Genomic DNA, 23,187 nt, shown 5'->3' with positions numbered 1-23,187 from the left:
CCTATACTAATGAGAAATGAAATAACAAATTTCCAAAAGGGGAAAAATCGTCTGCTGTTTGAATTCCCCTCCGGTTTCGAACGACGCCATCTTTTGAGCTTATCGCGAAGCTCATGGCTTATATCGCCCTCTACTTCCATTATTTTACGGCTACTGTTGATGTGCGGTCGTCTGCTTGTTAACTTTCCGAATTTCCGTTTGTTGGTGCCAGAAATACTTTTGAATCTTGAAAGACTGTCACATTTCACTGCTTTATCGTTATTAATTTTTTAAATGGCTCAACGAGCTTTACCACAAAGTAAAGAAGCACTACTCAAATCATATAATAAACGGCTAAAAGACGATGTAAAATCGTTGCTTGATAACTTCAGCGGTAAAAATGTTTCTTTTTAAAAAGTTTTAATTGGTTAAAAATTTATTTTTCTTTTATGGTATTTTAAAAGAGATTATCAAACTTGCTCGAGTCGAAGAAGAAACGCAAGTTTCCAGAATGACACAGTGTGAAGAAGATCATTTTGAAATGTTGGTCCGAGCCTCGAACATAGTAAGCTTTATTAATTCATTTATTTTATAAACTGAAGATTTAATATTATCTCTTTTATTCAAGGTCAGAGCTGGAGAATCTCTGATGAAACTTGTGACAGACCTGAAGCAATATTTGATCCTCAATGACTTTCCATCTGCCAATGAAGCTATTGGTCAGACTGCTCGAAACATGTTGTCAATGCAACAAGAATCTGATAGAAAACTTATGGCTCTCAGAGATGATTTAGCTGCAGACCTGTATGATCTTGAAGAAGAATATTATTCATCACCTTTCAAATAGCTGGATTTTATGAAATATATTGCTTTATTTTGAAAAAAAAAATGGCTAAAGTCTATTATTGATTTATGATTTGAGAAACAAAAATTCATCTTAAGTTCAGGGTTTTCATTTTCAATAGCCCACACAAATTTTGATATTTCTATTCTTTTTCAAACATTGTTGGTTTTTTTTTGGGGGGGGGGGGCAAGGCTTTTATACTAGTCATACATAGTTCTTACATTACTTTAATTTCATTCACTAGATGGCTTGAAAATTCTAGATTGCGTTACGTCAAAACAATTTCAAAACAAACTTGTGGTGGGTCTCACGGATTGTGTTGTAATATCTGCTTGAAGATAAAACTCTATGGCGGAAAAGAACGAAAAGATAGTTGAGGATTTGATCAAAGATTTGGATATCACAAATTGCAAATCTGAAATTTCAGAGCACGATGAAAACGTCGAATTCCAAGATGCACTAGGCCCCTCAGGAGAAAATACTCCATATGTTTCATCAGATGAGTCAGATTGTGATGTTGTAACAAACAGTGAAGATTTACAACTTAGCAAGGAAGAGATTGAGGTGAGTTGTAGAGTGGTTTAAGCAATGGTTTAAATTTCATTGACTGTACTGTATCTTGGATTTCAGGAGAGAAAAACCAAAGTTTTGGAAATCAAGGAGAAAGGGAATACACTCTTTAGATGTGGAAGCCATGACGAAGCATGCCATCTTTATTCCAATGCCTTGCAAATCTGTCCTTCCATTTTCACAGAAGAAAGATCAATGTTGTACAACAATCGGGCAGCTGCAAAGGCAAAACAGGTAGGGTCACCCATTGATTTTCCTCTAACCTCCATATTTTCAAAAACATATGAATTTTCTTTTTACATTCTCATACAGGGTAAAAATGAAAGTGCTTTGAAAGATTGCACAAAAGCTTTAGAATTGAATCCAACATATTTCAAAGCACTTATGCGACGAGCTAAACTTTATGAAGAATTAGATCAACTTGACAAGGCTTTAGCTGACTATAAAGAATTACATGAAGTAGAGCCCAACAATGTGGAAGTTAATTCTGCCTTGATGAAGTTGCCTAAACGTATTGAGGAGCAAACAGAAAAGCTCAAACAAGAAATGTTTGGTAAGCTTTCAAATTACATCTTCTTTTTTTTTTATTTGTTACTAACCTGTGCAAAATACTTTGTGCAGGAAAAATGAAAGATTTGGGAAATATGTTTCTTAAACCTTTTGGATTGTCAACTGATAATTTCAAAATCAATCAAGATCCAGCCACAGGCTCTTACTCAGTTAACATGTCCAAATGATTTATATGCTTACCCTCATTGAGGCCACTATTTGAAAAAGAAATGTCAATAATAAAAATTGGTAAAGCTGGAAATAATTTGAATAAATTCCTCGTTCTGTGGACATTCAGATTAAGGTATAATTTTCGGCCAGACGCCACGTGCAGTACAGTTATATAGTGATACATCATAGTACACTTTTCGTTCGATTTCAAATGACACGGAACTGCATACCAGAAGAAAAAAATCGGTAGTCAAAGGGTTTTTTTTGTTTTAATGTTAAGCTGCTGGTCAAGCTGGCATGTGTGTTCAAGCTACCTTTTCTCCACAGTTTAAAAAAAGCATACCAAACCAACGAAAACGCTTTTTAACAAATCTAGAAAAAAAAAGTCGAAAAAAGAAAGGAATAGATGGAAAGGATTTGAAGAAAATTGCCAGGTTTAAGAAAGGTAAAATATAAATAAGATAGCAAAATAGCAGGGGGATGTGTGTGCTACATGATTTGGGATATAGAAAGTAAATTTCATGGGATTGAGGAAGAAAGTAAGTGGCCCACACGGATGAATTAGTACTACATTAACAAAAAGGAATAATAATGGGGGGGGGGGATAGACACACCTGACGAATCTTAACTCGAAACAAAATGAAGAGGCCAACGGTGGGGAAGAAAAAGACGGCAGAAGAAAATTAAAACGAAGTATTAACATCAAGTCAATCCACAGGATTTAGGTTTTGAATTGAAAAAAGCACCTCGCACTGCGATTGAGAAATCGACACTTATCGAGAAAACCCCACGCCACATTTCATCCATTTTGGTTCTATTGTATGTCTCAGTCCGAAGATGTCCAACCAAGCCCAACACAAACAAACAGGTTTTTTCGTCGATCTCCCAAAGACCCCTACGTTCTTTACACAATTGCAGCGCGCGAAATCTCCAATTATTGTCTACCGGGTAGCGTAGTGGGTCGAAAAGAAAGGTGGTACAAAGAAGCCAAGAGTTTAATGTGTTTTTGTTTTGTTTTTTTTTTCAAATAAAAGTTTCTGCAAAGTGCCTTTCGTCGTCCACAATCCTTGAATCAGAGATTCTGGTCTCACAAGAGTGTAACGGAGAAAGAGATACTAAAAACCAAACACTTTTTTTTTTTCTCCAATCTAAAGCAAGGCGGATTAGTTTTTTTTTACGATACTTGACGCAAACCAAAGAGGACTACCGGAGAGTAGCTGAAGTATATAGAAGAGATTATTCATGGTTTTTTTTTTCTTTAAGATGAGAAAAAATAAGGAAAAAAAAAAAAAAAAACGAGAAAAACCCCGACGACACTCGAGTGGCAGTGCGCTGTCCCCAAAAGAGTCCCAAAAGAGTTTGTTTCTCATTTATAGATTATTTCCGAACACTGAAAAGCCTGCAAATAGATGAAAAAGCCTTTGATTAGTTTCACACGACCGAGAACTAACTTCATTTTTGAAAACGTACGAAAGTGAAGTAGTTGTTCAAGCTTCTGGTGTTGGCTTCTTCTTCTCCTTGCTTTTCTTCTTGAGGAAGGATGGTGTTCGAAGTCCTTTCTTCTTCTTCTTGTCCTTGGATTTGGAGGGAGAATCTTCCGTCGACATGTCGCGAGCTGACGATTCGTCGCGGCTACTCTGCGACACCTGGCTCTGTGGGTTGTCTATTTCGTCGCCATTCACTTCAGCGCCTGTGTAAATTGTTTGCAATCAAACGCATTAGTTTATTCACGTCCTCGAGTGTCATCGTCAATGTCAGTGGGTTATTAGCACGAGTTGCCACTCAAAATCGTTTTAAAAGTTATTATTTTTTTAATCACTTCACCCAGGTTGTTAGAAAAACTTCAATTAAATCTGGTAGTTAGTTATTCACCTATTTCGAGGCACAACTGACTGACTAGAGACCCGGGTCTTACAGGCTTCATCGAGAGTGTTTAAGAAACGTTTTTAGGTATTAGTTCAACTAAATAACAACAGCTATTAGCTACAGTGCTACACAGTTAAAAAACAAACAAACTAAAAGGGAAGTTAGCAAGCCGCAAACAACAATGAATAATCAAACAAGCGGAGGGACTGGGATGAGAAACGACTGTAATGTGTGAATGCAAACCTTTATTCTGGTGTTTCCTCTTGTCGCGGCCCAGCGACCACGAGCGACGCTTGAACATGTCCCAAGCATCGCCCGACCCTAATCCACACGACGGCCCAACACACAAAAAAACAATGAAATAAAAAAAAAACACACAACAGAAAAAGCGACAACTATAAGGAACAGATAAGCCTTAATGTTGGTCTATAACGTCTTTAAAAATCGACTAGAAATTCACGTTAGTTTTTTTTTAACGTCTTAAGCAATGTACAGTCTGAGATCTGTGTTCTTTTGTTTGGTTTTTTTTTTAAAGCGGTGAATTTCTTGACAATTACTAAGCATGCCAAGCATTTAAAAGAAATTAAATGGAGACGTTACAGGATAAAGTTTGAAAAAAAATACATCATTCAATAAAATTATAGGCCGCACTGCTGGCAAGGGGCGGCTTATAATCAAGAGGGTTATATAATGTTAGAAAGAGGCTCATCACTCACCGTCGCGCGGAAGGCGGGCGGATTTCGAGCGCTCGGCAAAAGGCTCAGGCGACTCGGCCCCTGTGGTATCTACCGGGGCAGACGGAACAGCCAACAAAACAGCAAACAAAAAAAAATAAAAAGGGTGGCTAGTTTTTTCTCGCATCCACGATTACATGCAGCGACACAAAAAGACACACAGCACGAAGCAGTCATCACCACACCCATTCATTCATCATGTGCATTCTCAATTCTGGCCATGACATCATGCAAAACACATGCTTGACTGCGACTCGATTACTAACTAAATTTGGAACCACAACAGCTAAGGATAGAGAGAATAGAAAGACGAGGAAAAATAAAAAAGACAAATGAGAAAAAAACAAACTAACCGTCTGCCGGGAGAAGTTGGCGTTGTGCGTGATCTTCTTGCGGCACGTGTTTCACAGCCACCTCAACTACTCGTGGACTTGCTACTCAACGAAAGGTATTTGTGTGTTTTCCCGAAAACCCAACACGGAAAAAGAGGAGAAACATATATAAAAAAAATAATAATCAAGGGAAACAAAAACGACAGTGAATTGAATTGGAAAGAAGAGGAAAATATAAGAACGACTAACAGGAAGTGACGAAAAAATAAATAATAATAATAATAGAGAAAACGAGTATACGAATAAAATTGCCCACCACCACCGCTATCGATCCACAACGAGAAGAAGAAACAACCAAATAATAAGATGATTGATATGAAAGACGTACCTTCGTCGTCACTTAGCGGCCGTGGCGATGTTGGTGATGATTTCCGTTCGGGACGGACTTGCTCACCACTTGGAGATAGTACGACAGACTCGGCTACAAGAGGCTCCATCGTGGGAGCTTCCGTAGTTGAGTAACTGACTTCGTGTTCCTCTGTAGTTTTTAAGAGAATCAATTATAACTTGCTCCAACTTTAGCTGACTTTATAGTGGATCATGTAACTTGCCTGAAATACCCTTCTGAGACATCTCCACTTGTCTTTTGTATTCCTCAATCTCTTGATCCGAGACGGAATCAAAGGGATTCTTGGCGTACGGAGTTCTAAAATAGAACAAAAAGGTATTGTAAATTCGTAACAATAGATCCAAATCAGTAATCGATATTCACCTGTAGACCATGGCGTGGTGCTGGAAGTCACGTTGAATGATGCCTTTTGATGCTGCACCGACAACAACTACATGGTCGCCTGTGCCGCTTGTATTAGCGTCCTGCCCAAGCCGCCATTCGATAAGTTGAAATTAACTTGACGTTTCTCACATTTCATTTTTTGAAGTGTTATACTTGTAATTTTTGAGCTTCGTCCCAACTGACACCTTCCAAAATGTGCGACTGGGGGCCGGCACTGATGCCACCTTGGCGACGGTTCTCTTTGATCTGCTTCTGCTTCTGTTTAAATTCCTTCGATGTCGTGCCCATGGGAACAAATTGGTGGGCAATCTCCAACTTGAACGGAGTGCTGCTGTGAGTCGGAGAGCCATCGGGTACCCACTAGATTTAGTTTCGGAGAGACGCAAAAAATAAATAAAAATAAAACGTTAAACACATCGTATCAATTTTTTCCTAGTCATCTATCCTAGAGTGCTATCCTAAGCCAATACAAGTTATATCCAATCCTCTATCCCTCTCTCTCTGTGTCTGTCTTAATCCAATTTCAGTGGATCATACTTAAGCTGGCTAGTTTTTAAAAAAGAAAAAAAAACGTTGTCAATTCTTTAAGGATAAACAGGTCGAAAGGGCAAAAAACAACGTGTTAGTGTTGAGCCAGCGTGTATTAAAACCAGCCCATGCAAATGAAGGAGAAGAAAGTAAAATTATAATCAAAACTCTGTAGAGTTAAGTAGTATAGTTGGCTAAAAGAAAATGTGACGACCTCTACACTGCTGATGAAGACATCAGAGAAAGGCTCTACGGTTTAAAAAATGATTTTAAAAAATGTCAGAGAGGAAAAGACTAGGAGAGTTGCCTTCTTTCAAATAAAGAGATTCTACGAAACAGACAAAAAAGGGAATGGAGAACATGACCGCGTTACAAGCTTTCAGTAATGCATTTAAGAAGATGGGGGGATTATTATTGGATTCTACAGAAGCCCAATATAGTCGAATGTCAAAGCCACTTTTCGTCAACGAAAATTAAGAGAGAAAAAAAAACATCAATGGAGCTGTGGGCCAAAACACCGATTTAAGGAAATAGTGCGTTTTTTTGGTTCTACCAGCAAGCAAATAATGGATTTCATGTTCCGTCTGTTTTTATGTTTTGTTTGTTTTTGTTAAGGATTGGAGCTTGGGGGATCAAACTACCTTGGTGATCTTCTTGGGATCCTGCGTTCCTTGCTCGACTACTTCCACTTTTTGGTAGACGTTGGGTGAATTGATCCAGCGGTTCTTATCCAGGGTTCGACGTCCGTCTAGCAACTTTCTGAGTGGGCTATAAAAAACAAAAATGTGAACCAGGTCAGTCGTGCGACGGCTGGACGCTTCAATTAATATATACCTGTTTTTGTATAGCTCGTCTTCCTCGATCATATAACCAAAGGAAGAGACGGCCGGTGGGACTTCGACGTCATGTTTCTGCCTGGGCAATTCCGTTCTCACTGAATGGACGCGGTACGGATATCCACTTCGGTAACCCTATAAATAGGAAAAAACAATCGGCAAATGACACAAACAAGTCCCGCAAACAAGGCACTTCAAAATTAGACGTACAGAGTTATCCAACATCCGCATGTAAGCTTCGAATTCCATGTCGCCCTGTCGCCACTTGACCTCGCGAGTCCGAGGTTTCTCTTTAACCTCTTCTTGTTCGGGTTGCTCTCCAGTTTCGACTCCAGTCAATGTAACATTATTGCGTCCGGCTCTAGTGAACTCGTTGGCTCTCTTGGCTACCTCCTATCAAAAGATGTAATCGTGATTGACTTGGGTATTTTTATTAGAAAAAAATACTGGAATGGAATTGACGATGGTACCTGAGAGCGTCGTTTGGCGTCCTCTGAAATCATGATCAAATTGTCGAGACCGACGGGCATCATTCTGATTTGTGACTCGCAGGCCAGGACGGTATTGCAGGCGCGAAAAAATGCCTCCTCGATGGTCTCGCCAAGGATGACTAGGCCATGATTGCGGAGGAACATCACCTACAAGAATAGCATCAATCCCGTATTAGAACCGTGACCTGGAAGTGTTTGGGAGGAGGATGCTCCTTGACATACTTTGTTCAAGGGGCCGAGATTCCGTGCGATCGACTCGCGCTCTTCAGGATCCACCAAAATGCCGTAGTAGTCGTGGTAGCTCACTTCCCCGATCAACACGCTCTCCTGACTGACGGGAAGGAACCCGCATTTCAGGGCGGAGATCTGACAACAAAGAATGTTCCAATGAGTCAAAAGTGAACGGGGAGGGGGGTAAAAAACCCCCTTACAATTATAGCCACTCATCCATCATCGGAAAATTTCGAGAAAAACAACACTCACGGCGACGCAAGCTGGATGGTGGATGTGGACGACACATTTGGCGTCCGGGCGGGCAGCGTGGATGGCCGAATGTAGGACGAAACCGGCAATGTTGACTCCAAAGTTCGTTGTTCCTGGGTCGACCACATTGCCCTAAAATAACGAAAAAGAAACAAAAAAGGAGTATATGGGGTTCCAGCAACGGGAAATCGACCAAACGCATCGTCGCATGCGCTCGGCCATCGAAAGGCGTAAAGTCTTTCCGCACGGCATTGGCTTTTTTTTTTTACCTGCATGTCGACCTTAATCAGGGAAGAGGCCGTTACTTCGCTGTACAGCAGACCAAACGGGTTCAATAGAAAGTGCTCCTGCTCCTGGCTCACGCGAACCTGCCAGACGACAAGGGAATCGTTCACGTTTTATGTCAAGATGGAATAGACGATTGTAAACATCAAAAAAAGAGGAGGATAATATCGTCCAGTACCGTAATGTGATTGTAAATAGATTGCGACCAGCCGAAGAGGTCGACCAGCCGGTAGAGGGCTGCCAACTTGCACCGAATGATCTTTTCTCCTTTAACGTAACTGGGGAAATCCACGCCTTTAATATCGTTGATGGGGATAACGCAACGCGCTCCACCACCTCCACCGCCGCCCAACCCTCGATGGGTACCTATTACCGCCCAGACAACATATTTTTATTATCAGCAATTCCCAGATGATTTATGGGAATGAGGGGTGGGGGGAAAAAAACGGATGAGTGTTACCCATTCCGGTCAAGTCTGAAATGTGCTGTTGAAGAGCAAAGAGTCCGGCAGCCCCTCCTTCTCTCAACTGCTGGTCAACGATCCTCTCCAAGTCATCGCGGAAGGTCCTGCTGCCCATCATGACTTCGACTCTTCGTCGACGTTCCATGTCGCGGACGTCGGCGTCGATATCTGGCGGCCGCAACTTCTTTAAATCGTCCTCATCCACCACGGCGTTGGGGTCAAATTCGCAACCGTTGAGCTGCTGCTCGTCCAATCCATTCAATTTTTGTTCAGCAGCAGCCATCGTAGTAGCTGCTTCGGCTGCCATTCTGTCACGGCACGAGTCCTTGTTCTCTCTGTCCAGCTGCCCTTTTCGTTTATCGCCCTCTTCTTGGCCCAGCAAAATAAACGAAGCTCCTGTCTGCGATCGGCTCACAACAAACGGAGTCCAAAAATATCAATCGTCGCAACCTGTCGAGAGAGCAAATACCAAAAAGAAAAAATTAGTTTACAACATTGGCACATTTCGAAATGAGCGCGCGCTCGAGTCTGGGCTTTCACACGATAGCAGACAGAGTCTTTCTATTGGCGGAATACCGCACATTTTATATTTTCTAGCTTTTGTGTGTGTCTTTCACTTTCGGACAAGCGCAATGCCCCCCCTCAAGGGTGCCCCAAGTTGATGTCACGGGTTATTTATATCACGATACGGTCAACGGCGCAACCGCCTAGACAGATGCACGCTAGCTGCACAAGGAGGTAGAAACGTGCCGCACGGAAGACACTCCTTGCGGACGGGCATCGTTTTCGCACTCTCACGGTGCCTCCTCCTCCTCCTCCCCCCTTTTTGCTTTGGCCATTCCCACCCACTCTGGAAAAAAGGGAAAAATTCTCTCCGTCGTTGACGACAGAGAGAAATACAGGCAGCTGGTTTTGAATTTCTTGTTCTCCTTCTTTCCAGAAAATTGAATACACAAAATAAAAACAAAAACTGCCTAAAGCCAGTCGGGTAAAAAATGCGCATCTCTGGTATCATAATGACGTCATGTTAAAAAGCTAGCTAGAGCCAGACGTTCTGGAACTGGGCAGCTTGCCCATCTCTCTCTTTTTCCCTTTCTATTCTTTTTTTTTTCCTACCGATTTTCCTTTTTTATTTTTTGTTACTCCGCAAGCCGAACACAATGAGCTCTTTCCGGGGCTCTGGCTTCCATTCCTATGTGTGCATCCTCAAAAACCGAATTGCCACTTTCCCCTATTCCATAGGGCGTCCGTACGAAAATTTTCCAAACAAGTCAGATCACGCAAGGCTTCCTTTTCGTTGTGTCGTTGTCTAGACAACTACTCCGTGTGTGTGTGTGTGTGTAGTCCTACACATATGTGGACTGCATACTCACTCATCCCCTCTCTCTCTCTCTCTGGCTTTACCCCGATTTTTTCTCCCAAACTGAACGGGTTCAGTTTTCTCTCTACATGTTATTTCAACGAAAAATATAGTGGCAGTTGCCGGAAAAGTATAAATATATAGGGTGGGGATTTTCAAGGATCGGGTGAGTGAGGGGGGAAAAGAATTGTGAGATATTGACGAGTTAGTCAAAAAGGGTCTCTCTTTCCCTGTCGTTTCCACCTTCACATATTTGTTTATAGATCGACACAGGAGCCGTCGAGAGTTCAGCTTTCAAACATTCGGTTTCAGGAGCTTAACAAATACAAAAAAAAAAGGAGAAAGCTATTCTTTTTAAATTATTAGTCTTTCAAACAAACGAGACCCAAAAGGTTTCGATTAGGACTGGTGCCGGTGATTAGTCTTTTCTATTGGTCAACAAATGAATCGGGGCGGGCTATTACAACAACAGCAGTATTTTTTAGTTTAGTTTAGTTTTGTTCTTTTTTGAAGGGCAAATCGAGTTGCTTGACTTTGTCGACCTTAATCGATTAATGATAGTTGTGGGATGGGATCTGCTGTAAACAATAGCGATCTACGGCCCATCCCTAATCAAAAAATATCAAAAGAGACGACCATAGATTACAGTTGCGGTCGACTTTCTGAGAAAAAACAAGGAAGAACAATTGAGTAGGAAAGAGAAAATAAAAATAAGACACAGGCCATTAACCCCTCCCTCATCACTCTGCAGATGCCTTGTGAAAGACACACACGAAAAAAGGAAGAGAGAGAAAATGTTTCGCTTGCTTAGTATATAAAATATCCTGCCCATCTCTCCTCGCCAGACTCGACTCTCAACGAAAACCGGAAAAAATGGAAATTTTTGACTATCGCCCACGAGAGCAGCACACGCAAGATTGGAGAAACGAGTGTAACAATGACAACGAAGCGTTGGCATTCTCCTGGAAAACCACGATAAAGCCTCTCTCTGCTGGTTTTCATTCGAGGTTTGACATTGGAAAAAGACAAAATAAAATAATTTCATTACACACACACACACGAACCCTGCAGGCGTGTTTCATCCACACACAGCTCTAATGGAACACCACGATTGAAATTGTGAATAGAAACCAATCTGTCACTGATAAACTCGAGCTAAACAATCACTCCCACCGTTGGGCTGGCAGCACCTTTTAAAACACACGTAGACAAACACACACACACACAGACACACGTAGTCACACAAGCACGGGTCAAACGATAATCGTCGATTGAATTGAAACACACTGCTGCTCTGTTGTGTGTATAAACCGGACATGGAAATTAAAGAAGGAAGAGAGCAATCAGTGTGAACGAAAGAACCCACCAAAAAATCGGGTGTGCTGATCAGCACGGGACACACCCAAGTCCCTGTCTGCTGTGTGGTGCATCTGCCCACCCCTCTCTCTCTCTCTCTAAAGCTATGGCCCGCCGACGCAGTCGACACACACACAATTTCCACAGAGACGCCTGCCAACGCCGAGGCCCTGAAAAAAGCCAAGCTAAAGACAAATTTCTGCGCGTGAATTCTTCGCACTCGCAATCCTAATTGGCAATGCTCTGTCTCGGGTTGGACGACAAAGCACAGGTGAAATGAATAGATAGCTGGCTTACCTTTTAGTTCAGGCACACAATCAACAAAACACCAAGTCCTCAACTCTCCACGACTCTCTGCTGCTCTCGACTTGCGGCGGCGGCGGCGGCGGCCGGTCGAAACACTAGTCGCTGAGAGGAGTGGAAAAAATGAGCGGCCGCGGCGTTGCCACATCGACTTTATTCGCACCACCCGCTACGCCGACTCGCAAACATTCCATTCATCTGATGCTTGGTTTTGTTTTGTTTTTTCCTTGTTATTTCTTTTTATATTCTCGTTTTTATTAGCCGACTATTCTTCCAACTGGAAATAATTGTAACTTGATACCACGAGACGTTCTCGTTCACTAATTGAGAAAGAAATAGGAAAAATGAGAAATAAAAAGTGTCAAAACTGGTGATGGGGAATCCAGACGACCCAGACCAGTTGGCCGCTGCCTATATGCTATATGTAATATTTGGGATGTTTGTTCAATAACGATAGACGGAATGGGTCGACTATAGCAACAACAATCGTCTTTCCTTTATTGGGTGACGTAGTCGTCGTTTACTCGGGCTCGTGCCCCCGAGGTAAAATATGATTGCATTATACCCTTGCACCGAAAAAGAGCTTTTTTGACTCTTTCTCAGTTTCTTCGTATAACAAGACGAATGGAAAGTTTGACGTGTACCGGTATAACAGACAAACCGTATGAGGAGCTTGGTCGGTGCATTCGACCTATGTGTTTATGCCATAGAGCCCCCTCGGGCGTCTGGGAAAGTTTACCTTCATAAACATGCGTGACATTTTTCCCGTTAAACAACAGAACTGAAACGCAGCTGGAGAAAGCGATTGTTCATTCGGAAGAAGACATTTTTTTTGTTATTCTTTGTTGTTTGAAAAGAAACAATTTTCACTTACCTGTCGACAGCAGTAGTCTATAACAAAAGAATAACCACTTTGAACAGTTTGCTGACAAAAGTGGACTTATCCTTCCTTTTTATCAAATAGAGAATGAAACGTTTGATTACATGAAATGAAACACGGGATCGAGGCTGGGTTGACCTTTGCTGCCAAATCGACAACATGTTTGCGTTTCAATCGATAATCAAAAATATTTCAAGATTAATTCGTGCAGGTTAGACAAAATAACCGGGTGCATTTGTTACAAGAGGGCATTAACACTCTGTGTTACACAGATGTGTTAACGCTTTTTCATTTTTTGTTTGAGAAAATAGTTTTAAGTTGCACTCGATACGCTTCGACCTTTCAACCCTCTGTGTAATAGCATAGTTTTCTACTACTGCATACCCTACAGGTCCAAGTTACACATACACACAGACACAATACCGGGTAGATATATAAAATGTCTGCACGTAAAACGACAGAAAAAAAAAATTACAAAGTTATTACATGCACTAGAGGAGCTGTCCTCCTCCTCCGAAACAGTTAGCCCGTGGGGGCTGCTGCTGTCGGTGTCACGCAGCACCTTGAAATCGTGAGCTGCATGCTTTTGTCTGTTTTAAAGAGTATTTAATTTTCTGTCGGTCTCTTGAACGATGGAAGACGGTACGGGTATCCCGTTCGATATCCCTGAAGCGTTTCAGAAACGAAAAACAAAACAATGACAGGATATTCACATTTATGTAAATTTACGTATTGTTTGTTATAATATGTTGTGCTGGCAATAAACGAAAAAGTCGGTCTGTTGAACTTACGGCATTGTCCATCATCCGCATGTACGCTTCGAATTCGAGGTCGCCGAGGTTCCACCTGACTTGAGGCGCCTTCTTCTCTTTAGTATCAACGTCTCCTGCTGCTGATGGTTGCTGCTGGCCGGCTTTTTCTTTCAGGGCGCCATCTTCGATCATTTCTTGAGCGCGACGAACAACTTCCTGTTATGTGTACACGAGCCACAAGCGAGAAAAAGAAAAACAAATTTGTCTTGATACTACTATCATAAACTAGAAAGGAAACAAGTAGTAATAAAAAAATGGAATATTATGATGCAACCATGGAACGCTGCTTGGCCTCTTCGGAAACGATGATCAGGTTCTCCAGACCGGCGGACATCATCGTGACTTGGGCTTCACACGCCAGCACCGTGTGGTAGGCACGGGTAAAAGCTTCCTCCACCGTGCGGCCGGCGACAACTAAGCCGTGATTACGCAAAAACATAATCTAAATTGCACGCACAAAACAAAAAAATACAGGAATAAAAGAGAGCGTGCTCGCGTTGCGTGAGCGCTCGGGTGATGATTTAATGTCGTCCCGCCACCTACGGCTATATATAAACTGCGTGTGTGTAACTGTGTACGTACATGATTGTTGCCCAAATTTTTAATGATGGTTTCGCGCTCGGCTCTGTCGACCAGAACGCCATAAAAATCGTGGTAGCTCACGTTGCCGACGAGTACAGCCTCCTGACTGACCGGGAGAAAGCCGCATTTCATCGAAGCCACCTGCATATAATATTACACGGAAACGAATGGCGACATTAGCGACATGCGCTTTGATTTCCAGTTGAAACGACTTCATTTCATACAGCAATGCAGGATGCGTGATGAATGTGAATCACACATTTGGCGTCCGGACGTGCCGAATGAACGGCCGAGTGTAGAACAAAACCAGGAATGTTCACACCGAAATAGGTGGATCCTTTGTCAATCATGTTGCCCTAATTGATGAGAAAAACAAAAAGTAAAAATTGAAAAAGAAAAATAATTTGATTGCTGATTGATGTACCTGGACGTCCACTTTGATTAGTGACGAGGCGGTGATTTCATGGTAGAGCAATCCAAATGGATTCAGGAGAAAATGATGGTCATCTTCGCTCACTTTAACCTGGTTAGTTTGTTAATAGCAAATAATTACGATCTAATAAAAAAACTTAGCATCGATAAAGTTGGCCATACAGTAATGTGGTTAAACACCGACTGGGACCACCCTAGGTGATCCACTAATCTGTAAAGCGCGGCCAATTTGCATCGCAATTCCTTTTCTCCAGGAGCGTAACCAGCTGGTTCAACATTTCCAATGTCATCGACGGGAATAATTCCTCGTGGAATGTAACCGCTTCGATGACCCTCTTCTTGGAAATGAATCCTGAAAGCGTAAACAAATTTTGTCGATCGCAATTTCGCTGAATTACACTTAGATTTTCGTGATTCAATATTTTCCTAGTAGTTCTCTAATTAAAAACTAAAAAAATTTGTAATCGTAATTCCGTTGAAACACATCTGGAATTAGAGATTCAACATTTTCTTGGTAGTTCTCTAATTAAACTGAAAATGTGTTTAATCGTAATTCTGTTGAAACACATTGGGATTTGGTGATTCAATATTTTTTCTTGGTAGTTCTCTAATTGAACTTTCTACAATTTTTTTAAATCGTAATTCCGTCGTTGAAGCTCATTTGGATTTATTAGTGATTCATTATTTTCCTGGTAGTTCTCTAATTGAACTTTATAAGTTTCTAACCTTTTTAGCGCACTTCCGTTTTGAATTGAGTCGTTATCACCGGCGGGAGTTGCCATCTTACGGTCAATTTTAAAAGACTCGTTTGATTCCTAGAATTTAAATATAATCAATTAATCGGCATTTAATAGGCAATTAATTGTAAATGTTGTCCTAATTTTTAAATGCAATTATCAACAACATACGCACTAGCGAAAACAAAATCTACCTGAAACTGTCACACCTTTCCTGGACGAATCTGGTGCGTCTTTTGGCTCAAAGTCGACTGAAAGTCAAATTGGTTTCGAGATAATGGAAACTGTTTATTTGTTTAACCGATTACCGTGTGTCTGTGTGGACCGTTGCAGGACGCATAATCAAAGATAATATCATTTATCCTTTGCGATCCCGTAAGACCTCGCTAAGTCAACAAAAAAATATTTTTAAATTTGTGGGGTAGAGATAATAAAACGAGACAAAGATGGGGTAACATCAAATAATCAAACGTCATCAAATAATATGAATTTACATTAACTTAATCCTGCTTTGCTTTTAAAAAAACTCCGCACTTATGAAAAATTTTTTCTTTTGTATTTAGTATTTACCCACCGGCGGCCGCATACCTGTCGATATTATTTGTATTTAGGCTGTACAACCTTACAAGTTAAAACTTGTATCGTGGACGTAATAGAACCGCCCCCATTTAGCCTTGACCATAATATTTTCATATCGTCAGACTGTTTTTTTCTAGAAATATTGAAAACCAAAAGTCAGAAATTCTATCAAGCGAATCTTGATTAGTCTGGAAAATATTTCAAATTCGTGGAAATTGACATTTATCTATGAAAATGTCACAGCCATGTAAACACCATATGGAGGCGTAGTACATAGTCCGCGAGATATTTAAAAAAAAATTGCAAATGACATTGCAAAGATCAAAGTTGTCAAAAAAGTTTATGTCTACCACGATGGGTCATTTATTAATTAACCGATCGGATATCTTTGATTAAATTCAACCAAACACGCGTCTGAGAATCACGTTTTTTGTAATAAGAAAATGTTTTTTTCGCAATATCTCGCTCAACCCGTTTAAGATACGTCTGCACTCTGGCTACGTGATCAACATCGTTGTGTGATATCAGCCAAGGAGGACTCATGGTCTGAAGTGCGTCCTGCGCGTAAAAACGTATTGATAACTAAGCACAACTGCTAGCAGCAGTCAACAAAGTCTCTTCTTCGGCAGAAGCGCTTGTATACATTAAGCTGAATATTACTATGCATTGATATTCGAGAACCTTCTATCATCATCGACGCTGCTCGGGCGCAACAATCGAACGCGTAGGCGACCGATGGAAAGGGTCAGTTGAGAGTTTTACTACATATTTTTTTGCAACCGTTTCAAGGTTAGCCGGCCCCTCGCTTCCGGGTCAGCAAGTCATCCGGTTTGCAGGGAGTTGAATCAAAGGTCTTCGTGCAAAACCGTCTTCCTGTAAATCTGCGTTATTCCTGTTTAAAAATTTTAACTTCATCCAGCATCCTCGATTGAAAAATACGTTAAAATGAAAAATTATGAATAGACCTAATCTCTGAGTTGTTTGTGAGTCCTCAATTTAGTTTATGTGTGGGTGATGTAAATGAAATGACGTGATCTTTTATCGACTGCAGAGTGGATTCGAAGAATGCCTTTGCTAGTTTAGACGATAAATAGTTGAAAGCCCAAGCTTTTTGCTATTTAATTATGCACGAAAAACGATAAGAATGAATAAGAAACTTACAGTAAACAGGAGCCCACGCGATTGTTTATGATGTCCTACATCTGCTTGTCCGCATCAAACTGGATTGCAGATGGCCAAGGAAAACGGGGATCATCATTCCAATAAAATGATGACTTGCGCACTTGTTGGAAAAACATCAACGCAATATGGTAAACTACTACCTTAGACATTCCCAGAAGTTTGATGTTGGATTCCATGGAAAAACGGCGATTTCTAATCTAGCTCCCATACAAACTAAAACGCTCGACCGATGGCCTGTTTGAGAAGAGACCAACAAAGTTCAGGATCTTTTGACAACCTCTTCGACACCGGATGACACCAGACCCCCACCGTGACCCGCAAAGGCAAAGCTATGCCCAGTCTCTGTCACAAACAACCGCCTGTTGGATATTCTCATTCCAGCGTTGTCCAGTTTCATGGACGGAGTAAAGAAAGGCGCTCGCCGCTTTCATTCGAGTTATATTAGATATATGTGTGTATAGATCTTACAGTATGAAGAACATCAATTGAAAAAGGACGTTAATAATAATCAAATTAATTTTTGGAAACTAAAATTTTGGTAAATAACATATTATGAGTTAAAAAGATTTTCAGTCAGTCATCGTGATGGCAAGCGGATAATAAATTAATTTACGGCGGGTCCGGAGCACTACAGAGTAGTCCTTTTCTAAGTATACGATGGACGAAGAAAAGGAGGTGGAACGGAATGTACAGAAAAATAAGGGTCTCGTATAATTAATTGTACACGCGGTTGTAGTGTATAACACATATAAAACGGCAACTGATGAACTCTAGTCGACTGTGTGTTGCTGGGCTTGTATATAACGATTTTGATCGGAAATTGATTGCGGGTCAAATTTTCCGACCAACAAGCTTTGAAATTTTGCCTCACGTATTCGTGCTTTCTGAACAATCCATTTAACTCTCCGGCTGCAAAAGTTGAAAAGAAGATTCGTTGTTAAATTAATCGCGAAGAAACAGATTAAAGTCATGTTAATTTATTACCACAACTGGGTAAACGAAAGTGACCGATTCGTCTAATCCGAATTCATTCTCCGCCCGGCATTTGTAAAGACCCATGTGTTCGTTCCAGCGGAGGTTGAAAATTTTCAAATCACCACTGGGCAAGATCTGATTTTAGAATCATCAAACAAGAATGTTATAGTGATTTGAGGATGAATTGATTTCAATTTAATTCTAATTACCTGATAGTGACGTCCGGAGGTGATGAGACGATCGTCGCCGGTGTACCACGAAATTTTTGGCGAAGGATTACCAGCTGCCCGGCACAAGATGACGGCATCTCTACCTTCGACGTCAATGTAGGTACCCGACCACATGAAAACGATGGCCGGCAGCGAGTCCGTCTCGTGTCTCAACGTGCAGGTGGTTTCGTTATAAGCAACTTCACCTTCATTATATCAAACCAAATTGTTAATTTCATTCCCGATTGATCCAGCACAATTCAACATTATTACCTTCAATGTGAACGTAGGTGCTGGACACGATCTTCTCGTTGACCGACTGGGCTACGCAAGTATAAATGGCCTCGGCGTCGCCATCAACGCAATCGATGAGCAAACGGGCTTTGGTCGAAGCCAAACCTCTGGTCGGCAGCAGCGACTCAATCTCGGAGATTTTGTTTGACGCTTCTTCAATTTCGTCTCTGTCGAACGGCGACTGTGTATGGCAATCGGGAATTTTTATTTTTAAATTAGTATTATTATCTTTCCACTTCGACAAGAGAGTAGCAGTAGCTAGCTGGGTAGTATTAGATTACCTCAGGAATGGGCATGCCGTTCTTGAGCCAGTAGACGGCCGGAGGAGGAGAACCGGAAACGTCACAGATCAACTCCAAACGGTCGTTCATGGCTACGGTTAATTGTGAAGGCGGTTTGATGTGGAATTTCAACGTTCCGGCAGGTTCGCCAGCGGCTGATGATTTTTCGACTTGATCATCCGATGTTGACGACTCTGATAAAAATTTAAAACGGATATATGGTTACACACCTCGAGTGAGAGCTGAATGAAAAACTTAGGAAAACGTGTGATAGTATCACTTACCGAAATTGCTGCGGATTTGTCGACTGGCTATCAATTCCTCGTACTGGCGTCGAGGGGTCTCGCTATCCTGTTATTTTTAAAAAAGTCAAAATAAGATATAATAAACATGACCTCAATGAAATTGGATTTGCTCTGCACTTCTGTCCGATGCGGTCTAAACCCACGCACTAACGATTCATTCATTTCAACTATATACATGTTGTATAAGACTCTCGGGAGAATATCGTGAGCCAAAATTGATGATGTCCGCACGATTTTTGACGAAAACATGTCATTAGTTAGACCGCCTGTCACTCTCTTCTATAGTCGCATCTCTTTTTCTGCACGAGGAGGAGGACCTTGTTTTTCACCCCCATCCAGCCCTAATCTTGCCCTTTTCCAGGAATTCGAGAAAAACATTCGCCATCTTTGCATCAGCAGCAGCAACAGCCGCACGCGTTCCAGTTTTGATGTGTTTAAACTACCCTAGATTTTATCAGCACTTCCGGTCGCTTTACTTTTCCAAGGGGGATTGAGTAACAACAACAAAATTCCGGACATTGCACTATGTCAAGTCAAGCAATAAATTGACAAAACTAAATATCTCACCCCCCATCAACCAGTGGCTACATATGCATTTTACTTGCAACATTTAATTTTTAAATTTAGCGCCAGCAACTGTCATTCATTCTATACCTTATACGAGGGCTATAGGTGAATCAAATGAATTCAAGCTAAATCAACTCACCCTGAAGATGGATGTTCTGCGGAGCGGCAAGGAGGCTGCTGCGGCCAGTGTCAATGCGGCCAGGAATAAAAACACGTTGGTAAAAATTCCGGTGGGTTTCATGATCAAATCTTCTTTGAAATATAATGAAATTCAAATCAAAGTGAGCTAGGCAAAAAAAAGTGTCCAACAACTTGGGACTTTTGTGTTGGGAAAAAAGAGAGAAAGCGCTTGAATAAGGAGAGAGGAGAGCTGTCGATGGCTTGCAACACTTGATCAGAAATGACGGTGCCGTCTCCTTTTTATATCTGTGGTAGGACCCATAGAGGCGTGGCTCGCTGCGCAGTAGTAACGTATTCCATGGCGAGAAGACTATATTCATTCGGCGTTAGGACATCAGCATTGTTGGATGGTACAAACACAATTAATAGTGTCACCTATAAATGGCAAGTCAGATCGCGGTACCTGCATTCAAAAAGGTTCACTTTTTTTTTCTTCACTGATCATTATAATCATTGGCGAGATATTCTTGTATTTGCATAACACTTTACATTTATGTAATCGGGTCATTGTCAATTGTCGCTTTTCAACAGTTTGCATTTTCACCGGTAAAATTCTAGAAATGAAACCTTTTCTCTGGCTTATCTAGTGAACCTGTTGCATCAACTTAGACTTGATGCATTTGCGCGTGTTTCAGTTTTTCTTATTATTATCAAATAAAATCAATAGTAAACATTACAATGACATATAGCAATGTGTAGGTGGATTCCGACATGCAACATGCATTTAAAAGCTTTCAAGAAAAAACTACATGTTCTTTACTACTGACGCACACACGAAATACCTTGTGGTGTACAATGTAGCGGATCCCATTTGACTTGCTCTTGTTTGTACATCATTAAATTCACTGACATTTCTTTGCGCCAAAACAACTTTAGACTTAATTCTTAGAAACTTAAGCGTACGTGTGTAAGGGCTTATGAAAAAAATTGAACTTTTTGCTATATGTAGACCAGGGTCACAACCCTGTGGGAGTCTAATATGTCTGAAATGAATATTAGGGCCGACAACCAAAATGTATGCATTTATTCCTCTTCTATGAAACGATAGCATCTCTAGGCTATTTAGTTTCACCCCCGTCATAATAAAGCCGTAGACTCTCTGATCTCCACTCTTAACTTGATCTGCACTCGTGTGCAGATCAAGTTAAATACGATCAACGTCCGCGGCAGAATGGTTTCTTACATAGTGGCTGGAGACTAGCGTGCAAGCAGGCTACAACATTACCTTATAGCAATTATAATTCAGCACGGTCCGAGTCGTCAATGAAGAACATTTTGAATTAATTAAAAAAAAAAAAAGACCTTGTATTTATTGATTATTTGAAATGGCAGCGTCGAAAGCAAAGATTGCGGTATCGAACTTGAGGATTGAGTACGTAAATATAAATAGAGCAATAAAATTTGCGTGAACCCAAAATAGCGAAACAGATGTCAACATCTGATGCTTGGGTTAATTATATCTTTTCTTGAACCCGATATGATTTCAAAGCTAATTCATCTCAATTGGGCATTGCTATCGTCGTATTTTAGTCATTTCATTTCTGACAGGGCACTTTTAGATAATGACTTGGTACATTTGAAAAAAGGCGAAAACATTTGTTTGAGTGACGATCGTTTTGCATTTTGTATCGCGGGGATTTTAGGCGATTATCAAAGCTCCCGCAACTGCGCAAAGTTTTTTCCTTGTGGCAACAACAGGATAAAAAATGGGCTGCTTCCTAAGTCTTCAAACCACTTTTGAATATTGACTAGGCAGCCTATACAAGCGCCCATTGGTCAGCCCGTTGGCGATTCAAAAGCATCGGGTTACCCTTTGGCTAGTTCTAATCATCAAATCGATCGTTTCCATGCCGATCAACAGTTAGTTTTAAAACAAAATTCAACAAGTGCGACAAAATTCGTAAGAAGAGCGGCTGGATTTTGTACGTCATTTCGAAACAGATTCGAAGAAGTCTACTTGCTAGACAGTGTGTTGGTTGTTTATGTAAACAGCGAAAATGTATAGCAGATTAATACCCTATATAGACCACACTCGGTGGTCAATAAGGCCGCCATCATGGCATATGCGCCTGTTTAGGTTTGCAGGCGCAAGCCGCACAGTCACGGACAAGTGCGATCAGCCGCGGTCAGTTTGCCTGATAAGAAGTCACCATCCATCTGTTAGCCACTGCGCATCTTCCACTAATGAGTCTATTACGTCAATAGAGAAATATCTGAGGCGCACATTTGATAAAGTCCTTAAAAATAAAAAATTTCTTGAAAAATATGAAAACCAAGCAAACTTTCATCACTTCACTAAATAAAACATGCGCAATTTTGATCGGATCCCGCATCCTATCCTGACAGCTGCAAACACAAAAGGCCCATAGTCATTCAAAATGAACAGCACTTGTCAACAACCAACAAAGGGCCATCTGTAATGATTCAAATTCTAATCTGAACAGCACTATAGTTAATTGGCTGATTTGTTGCGTACGTGCTATTTTTTACGAATAAGGAGTTGTGATTGTATGGAATGAAAACTGTACAGTGTACAGCCTAATAAAGTGAGCGGTGCAGAGTGCGCTTCTTTCTCAATAACATACAAATGAACTCAACTAAACCGGTTCGCCTCCTCATCTTATTCAACTTTATGGCAAAGGGTCATTTTAAATCGCCAGCAACGCAAATATCAAATATTTATGACTATTCAAGAATCTTGAGAAATGAAATATAATGTAAAATGACCAACTCTCAACTGTGAACGTACCAAAATTCAATAACATGCATGCACGTGCCGTCCATTAGTCAAAACAGTCTGTTTTTTTTCCGACATACACAACCACATTCAAACATCTACTGGCAGTCAAGCTAAAATGAAAACTCTCAAATGCAGACCGAGGTTATAGTTGATCGTGTCATTGGCCCTGACAATTTAATTGCGAAACTTTTTCGAAACTCAAATAATCAAACAGCCGCCAAATGGCGAACAAGACAAGTCGCACGATAAACGGCCTTCTCTTGTTCGCCAATTCGAGTTGCCAGTCCGAGTTATTTTATAACAGCATTTCGACCACAACCTTAGATATTTAATTATGACTTAAAACAACTAAATGATAGCTTATCTTGATTTAACACGTGGGACACACACAATAGTGAACATAATGTAATTAAATGTGAAATTGAAATTGTCCTTGGTTTAACGACATCCATTAAAGAACATCAAACTCTGGTTGTTACTTTATTTCCC

The 23,187-nt window shown here is 40.9% G+C and overlaps 5 protein-coding genes across 24 annotated transcripts; 2 read left to right on the top strand and 3 right to left on the bottom strand.

Annotated features, from left to right (window-relative positions):
• Positions 1–132: 132 nt before the first annotated feature.
• Positions 133–881, top strand: LOC124195982 (mediator of RNA polymerase II transcription subunit 22-like). Its single transcript, XM_046590707.1, has 3 exons — positions 133–373; positions 444–544; positions 608–881. The coding sequence occupies exons 1-3, from the start codon at positions 274–276 to the stop codon at positions 824–826; spliced, it is 420 nt and encodes a 139-aa protein (XP_046446663.1). The 5' UTR covers positions 133–273; the 3' UTR covers positions 827–881.
• Positions 882–1,070: 189 nt separating this feature from the next.
• Positions 1,071–2,840, top strand: LOC124195981 (tetratricopeptide repeat protein 1-like). Its single transcript, XM_046590706.1, has 4 exons — positions 1,071–1,387; positions 1,454–1,627; positions 1,706–1,946; positions 2,015–2,840. Exons 1-4 carry the CDS (start codon positions 1,172–1,174, stop codon positions 2,128–2,130), a joined length of 747 nt encoding a protein of 248 aa, XP_046446662.1. The 5' UTR covers positions 1,071–1,171; the 3' UTR covers positions 2,131–2,840.
• LOC124195972 (protein hu-li tai shao-like) lies at positions 2,225–12,874 on the bottom strand. Of its 19 annotated transcripts, none has more exons than XM_046590678.1 (19): positions 11,938–12,069; positions 8,922–9,374; positions 8,640–8,827; positions 8,446–8,544; positions 8,177–8,308; positions 7,916–8,059; positions 7,673–7,840; positions 7,413–7,595; positions 7,201–7,337; positions 7,008–7,134; positions 5,992–6,198; positions 5,818–5,918; positions 5,657–5,751; positions 5,434–5,583; positions 5,067–5,147; positions 4,696–4,764; positions 4,223–4,300; positions 3,584–3,803; positions 2,225–3,512 (listed from the first exon to the last, which is right to left on the bottom strand). In XM_046590678.1, the coding sequence occupies exons 2-18, from the start codon at positions 9,229–9,231 to the stop codon at positions 3,601–3,603; spliced, it is 2,472 nt and encodes an 823-aa protein (XP_046446634.1). In that variant the 5' UTR covers positions 9,232–9,374; positions 11,938–12,069; the 3' UTR covers positions 2,225–3,512; positions 3,584–3,600. The 19 variants fall into 19 exon arrangements, with proteins under 19 accessions (XP_046446634.1, XP_046446635.1, XP_046446636.1 ...); XM_046590679.1 differs by lacking the exon at positions 11,938–12,069 and adding an exon at positions 11,651–11,908; XM_046590680.1 differs by lacking the exon at positions 11,938–12,069 and adding an exon at positions 11,349–11,695.
• Positions 12,875–13,421: 547 nt separating this feature from the next.
• Positions 13,422–15,737, bottom strand: LOC124195978 (alpha-adducin-like). Of its 2 annotated transcripts, none has more exons than XM_046590703.1 (9): positions 15,581–15,737; positions 15,376–15,464; positions 14,812–15,001; positions 14,642–14,740; positions 14,442–14,573; positions 14,218–14,358; positions 13,910–14,077; positions 13,615–13,791; positions 13,422–13,489 (listed from the first exon to the last, which is right to left on the bottom strand). In XM_046590703.1, the coding sequence occupies exons 2-9, from the start codon at positions 15,429–15,431 to the stop codon at positions 13,430–13,432; spliced, it is 1,023 nt and encodes a 340-aa protein (XP_046446659.1). In that variant the 5' UTR covers positions 15,432–15,464; positions 15,581–15,737; the 3' UTR covers positions 13,422–13,429. The 2 variants fall into 2 exon arrangements, with proteins under 2 accessions (XP_046446659.1, XP_046446660.1); XM_046590704.1 differs by having other exon boundaries at positions 15,596–15,711.
• Positions 15,738–17,569: 1,832 nt separating this feature from the next.
• On the bottom strand, positions 17,570–20,185 carry LOC124195979 (neural/ectodermal development factor IMP-L2-like). The gene is made up of 7 exons (XM_046590705.1): positions 19,918–20,185; positions 19,191–19,257; positions 18,907–19,100; positions 18,605–18,806; positions 18,332–18,537; positions 18,132–18,257; positions 17,570–18,056 (listed from the first exon to the last, which is right to left on the bottom strand). Exons 1-7 carry the CDS (start codon positions 20,017–20,019, stop codon positions 18,045–18,047), a joined length of 909 nt encoding a protein of 302 aa, XP_046446661.1. The 5' UTR covers positions 20,020–20,185; the 3' UTR covers positions 17,570–18,044.
• Between the last annotated feature and the right edge of the window lie 3,002 nt (positions 20,186–23,187).

Source organism: Daphnia pulex, chromosome 6 (assembly GCF_021134715.1).
Source record: "Daphnia pulex isolate KAP4 chromosome 6, ASM2113471v1".
NCBI lineage: Eukaryota > Metazoa > Arthropoda > Branchiopoda > Diplostraca > Daphniidae > Daphnia > Daphnia pulex.
Note: the sequence above shows the minus strand (reverse complement) of the source record. Positions and strands in the feature narration are given on the sequence as shown.

What these genes read in the sequence shown, in the direction of transcription:
- LOC124195982 (XM_046590707.1), top strand. Translation starts at nt 274, where the DNA reads ATGGCTCAACGAGCTTTACCACAAAGTAAAGAAGCACTACTCAAATCA. An exon ending in GTTGCTTGATAACTTCAGCG is followed by an intron (nt 374 to 443) that starts GTAAAAATGTTT and finishes GTATTTTAAAAG; the next exon opens with AGATTATCAAACTTGCTCGA. An exon ending in TGGTCCGAGCCTCGAACATA is followed by an intron (nt 545 to 607) that starts GTAAGCTTTATT and finishes CTTTTATTCAAG; the next exon opens with GTCAGAGCTGGAGAATCTCT.
- LOC124195972 (XM_046590678.1), bottom strand. Translation starts at nt 9,231, where the DNA reads ATGGCAGCCGAAGCAGCTACTACGATGGCTGCTGCTGAACAAAAATTG. An exon ending in TGCGGATGTTGGATAACTCT is followed by an intron (nt 7,338 to 7,412) that starts GTACGTCTAATT and finishes TCCTATTTATAG; the next exon opens with GGTTACCGAAGTGGATATCC. An exon ending in ATCCCAAGAAGATCACCAAG is followed by an intron (nt 6,199 to 7,007) that starts GTAGTTTGATCC and finishes AACTAAATCTAG; the next exon opens with TGGGTACCCGATGGCTCTCC.
- LOC124195981 (XM_046590706.1), top strand. Translation starts at nt 1,172, where the DNA reads ATGGCGGAAAAGAACGAAAAGATAGTTGAGGATTTGATCAAAGATTTG. An exon ending in TTAGCAAGGAAGAGATTGAG is followed by an intron (nt 1,388 to 1,453) that starts GTGAGTTGTAGA and finishes CTTGGATTTCAG; the next exon opens with GAGAGAAAAACCAAAGTTTT. An exon ending in CAGCTGCAAAGGCAAAACAG is followed by an intron (nt 1,628 to 1,705) that starts GTAGGGTCACCC and finishes ATTCTCATACAG; the next exon opens with GGTAAAAATGAAAGTGCTTT.
- LOC124195978 (XM_046590703.1), bottom strand. Translation starts at nt 15,431, where the DNA reads ATGGCAACTCCCGCCGGTGATAACGACTCAATTCAAAACGGAAGTGCG. An exon ending in TAATCAAAGTGGACGTCCAG is followed by an intron (nt 14,574 to 14,641) that starts GTACATCAATCA and finishes CTCATCAATTAG; the next exon opens with GGCAACATGATTGACAAAGG. An exon ending in AGGCCAAGCAGCGTTCCATG is followed by an intron (nt 13,792 to 13,909) that starts GTTGCATCATAA and finishes TACACATAACAG; the next exon opens with GAAGTTGTTCGTCGCGCTCA.
- LOC124195979 (XM_046590705.1), bottom strand. Translation starts at nt 20,019, where the DNA reads ATGAAACCCACCGGAATTTTTACCAACGTGTTTTTATTCCTGGCCGCA. An exon ending in CACCTACGTTCACATTGAAG is followed by an intron (nt 18,538 to 18,604) that starts GTAATAATGTTG and finishes GATATAATGAAG; the next exon opens with GTGAAGTTGCTTATAACGAA. An exon ending in CCTCCGGACGTCACTATCAG is followed by an intron (nt 18,258 to 18,331) that starts GTAATTAGAATT and finishes TTCTAAAATCAG; the next exon opens with ATCTTGCCCAGTGGTGATTT.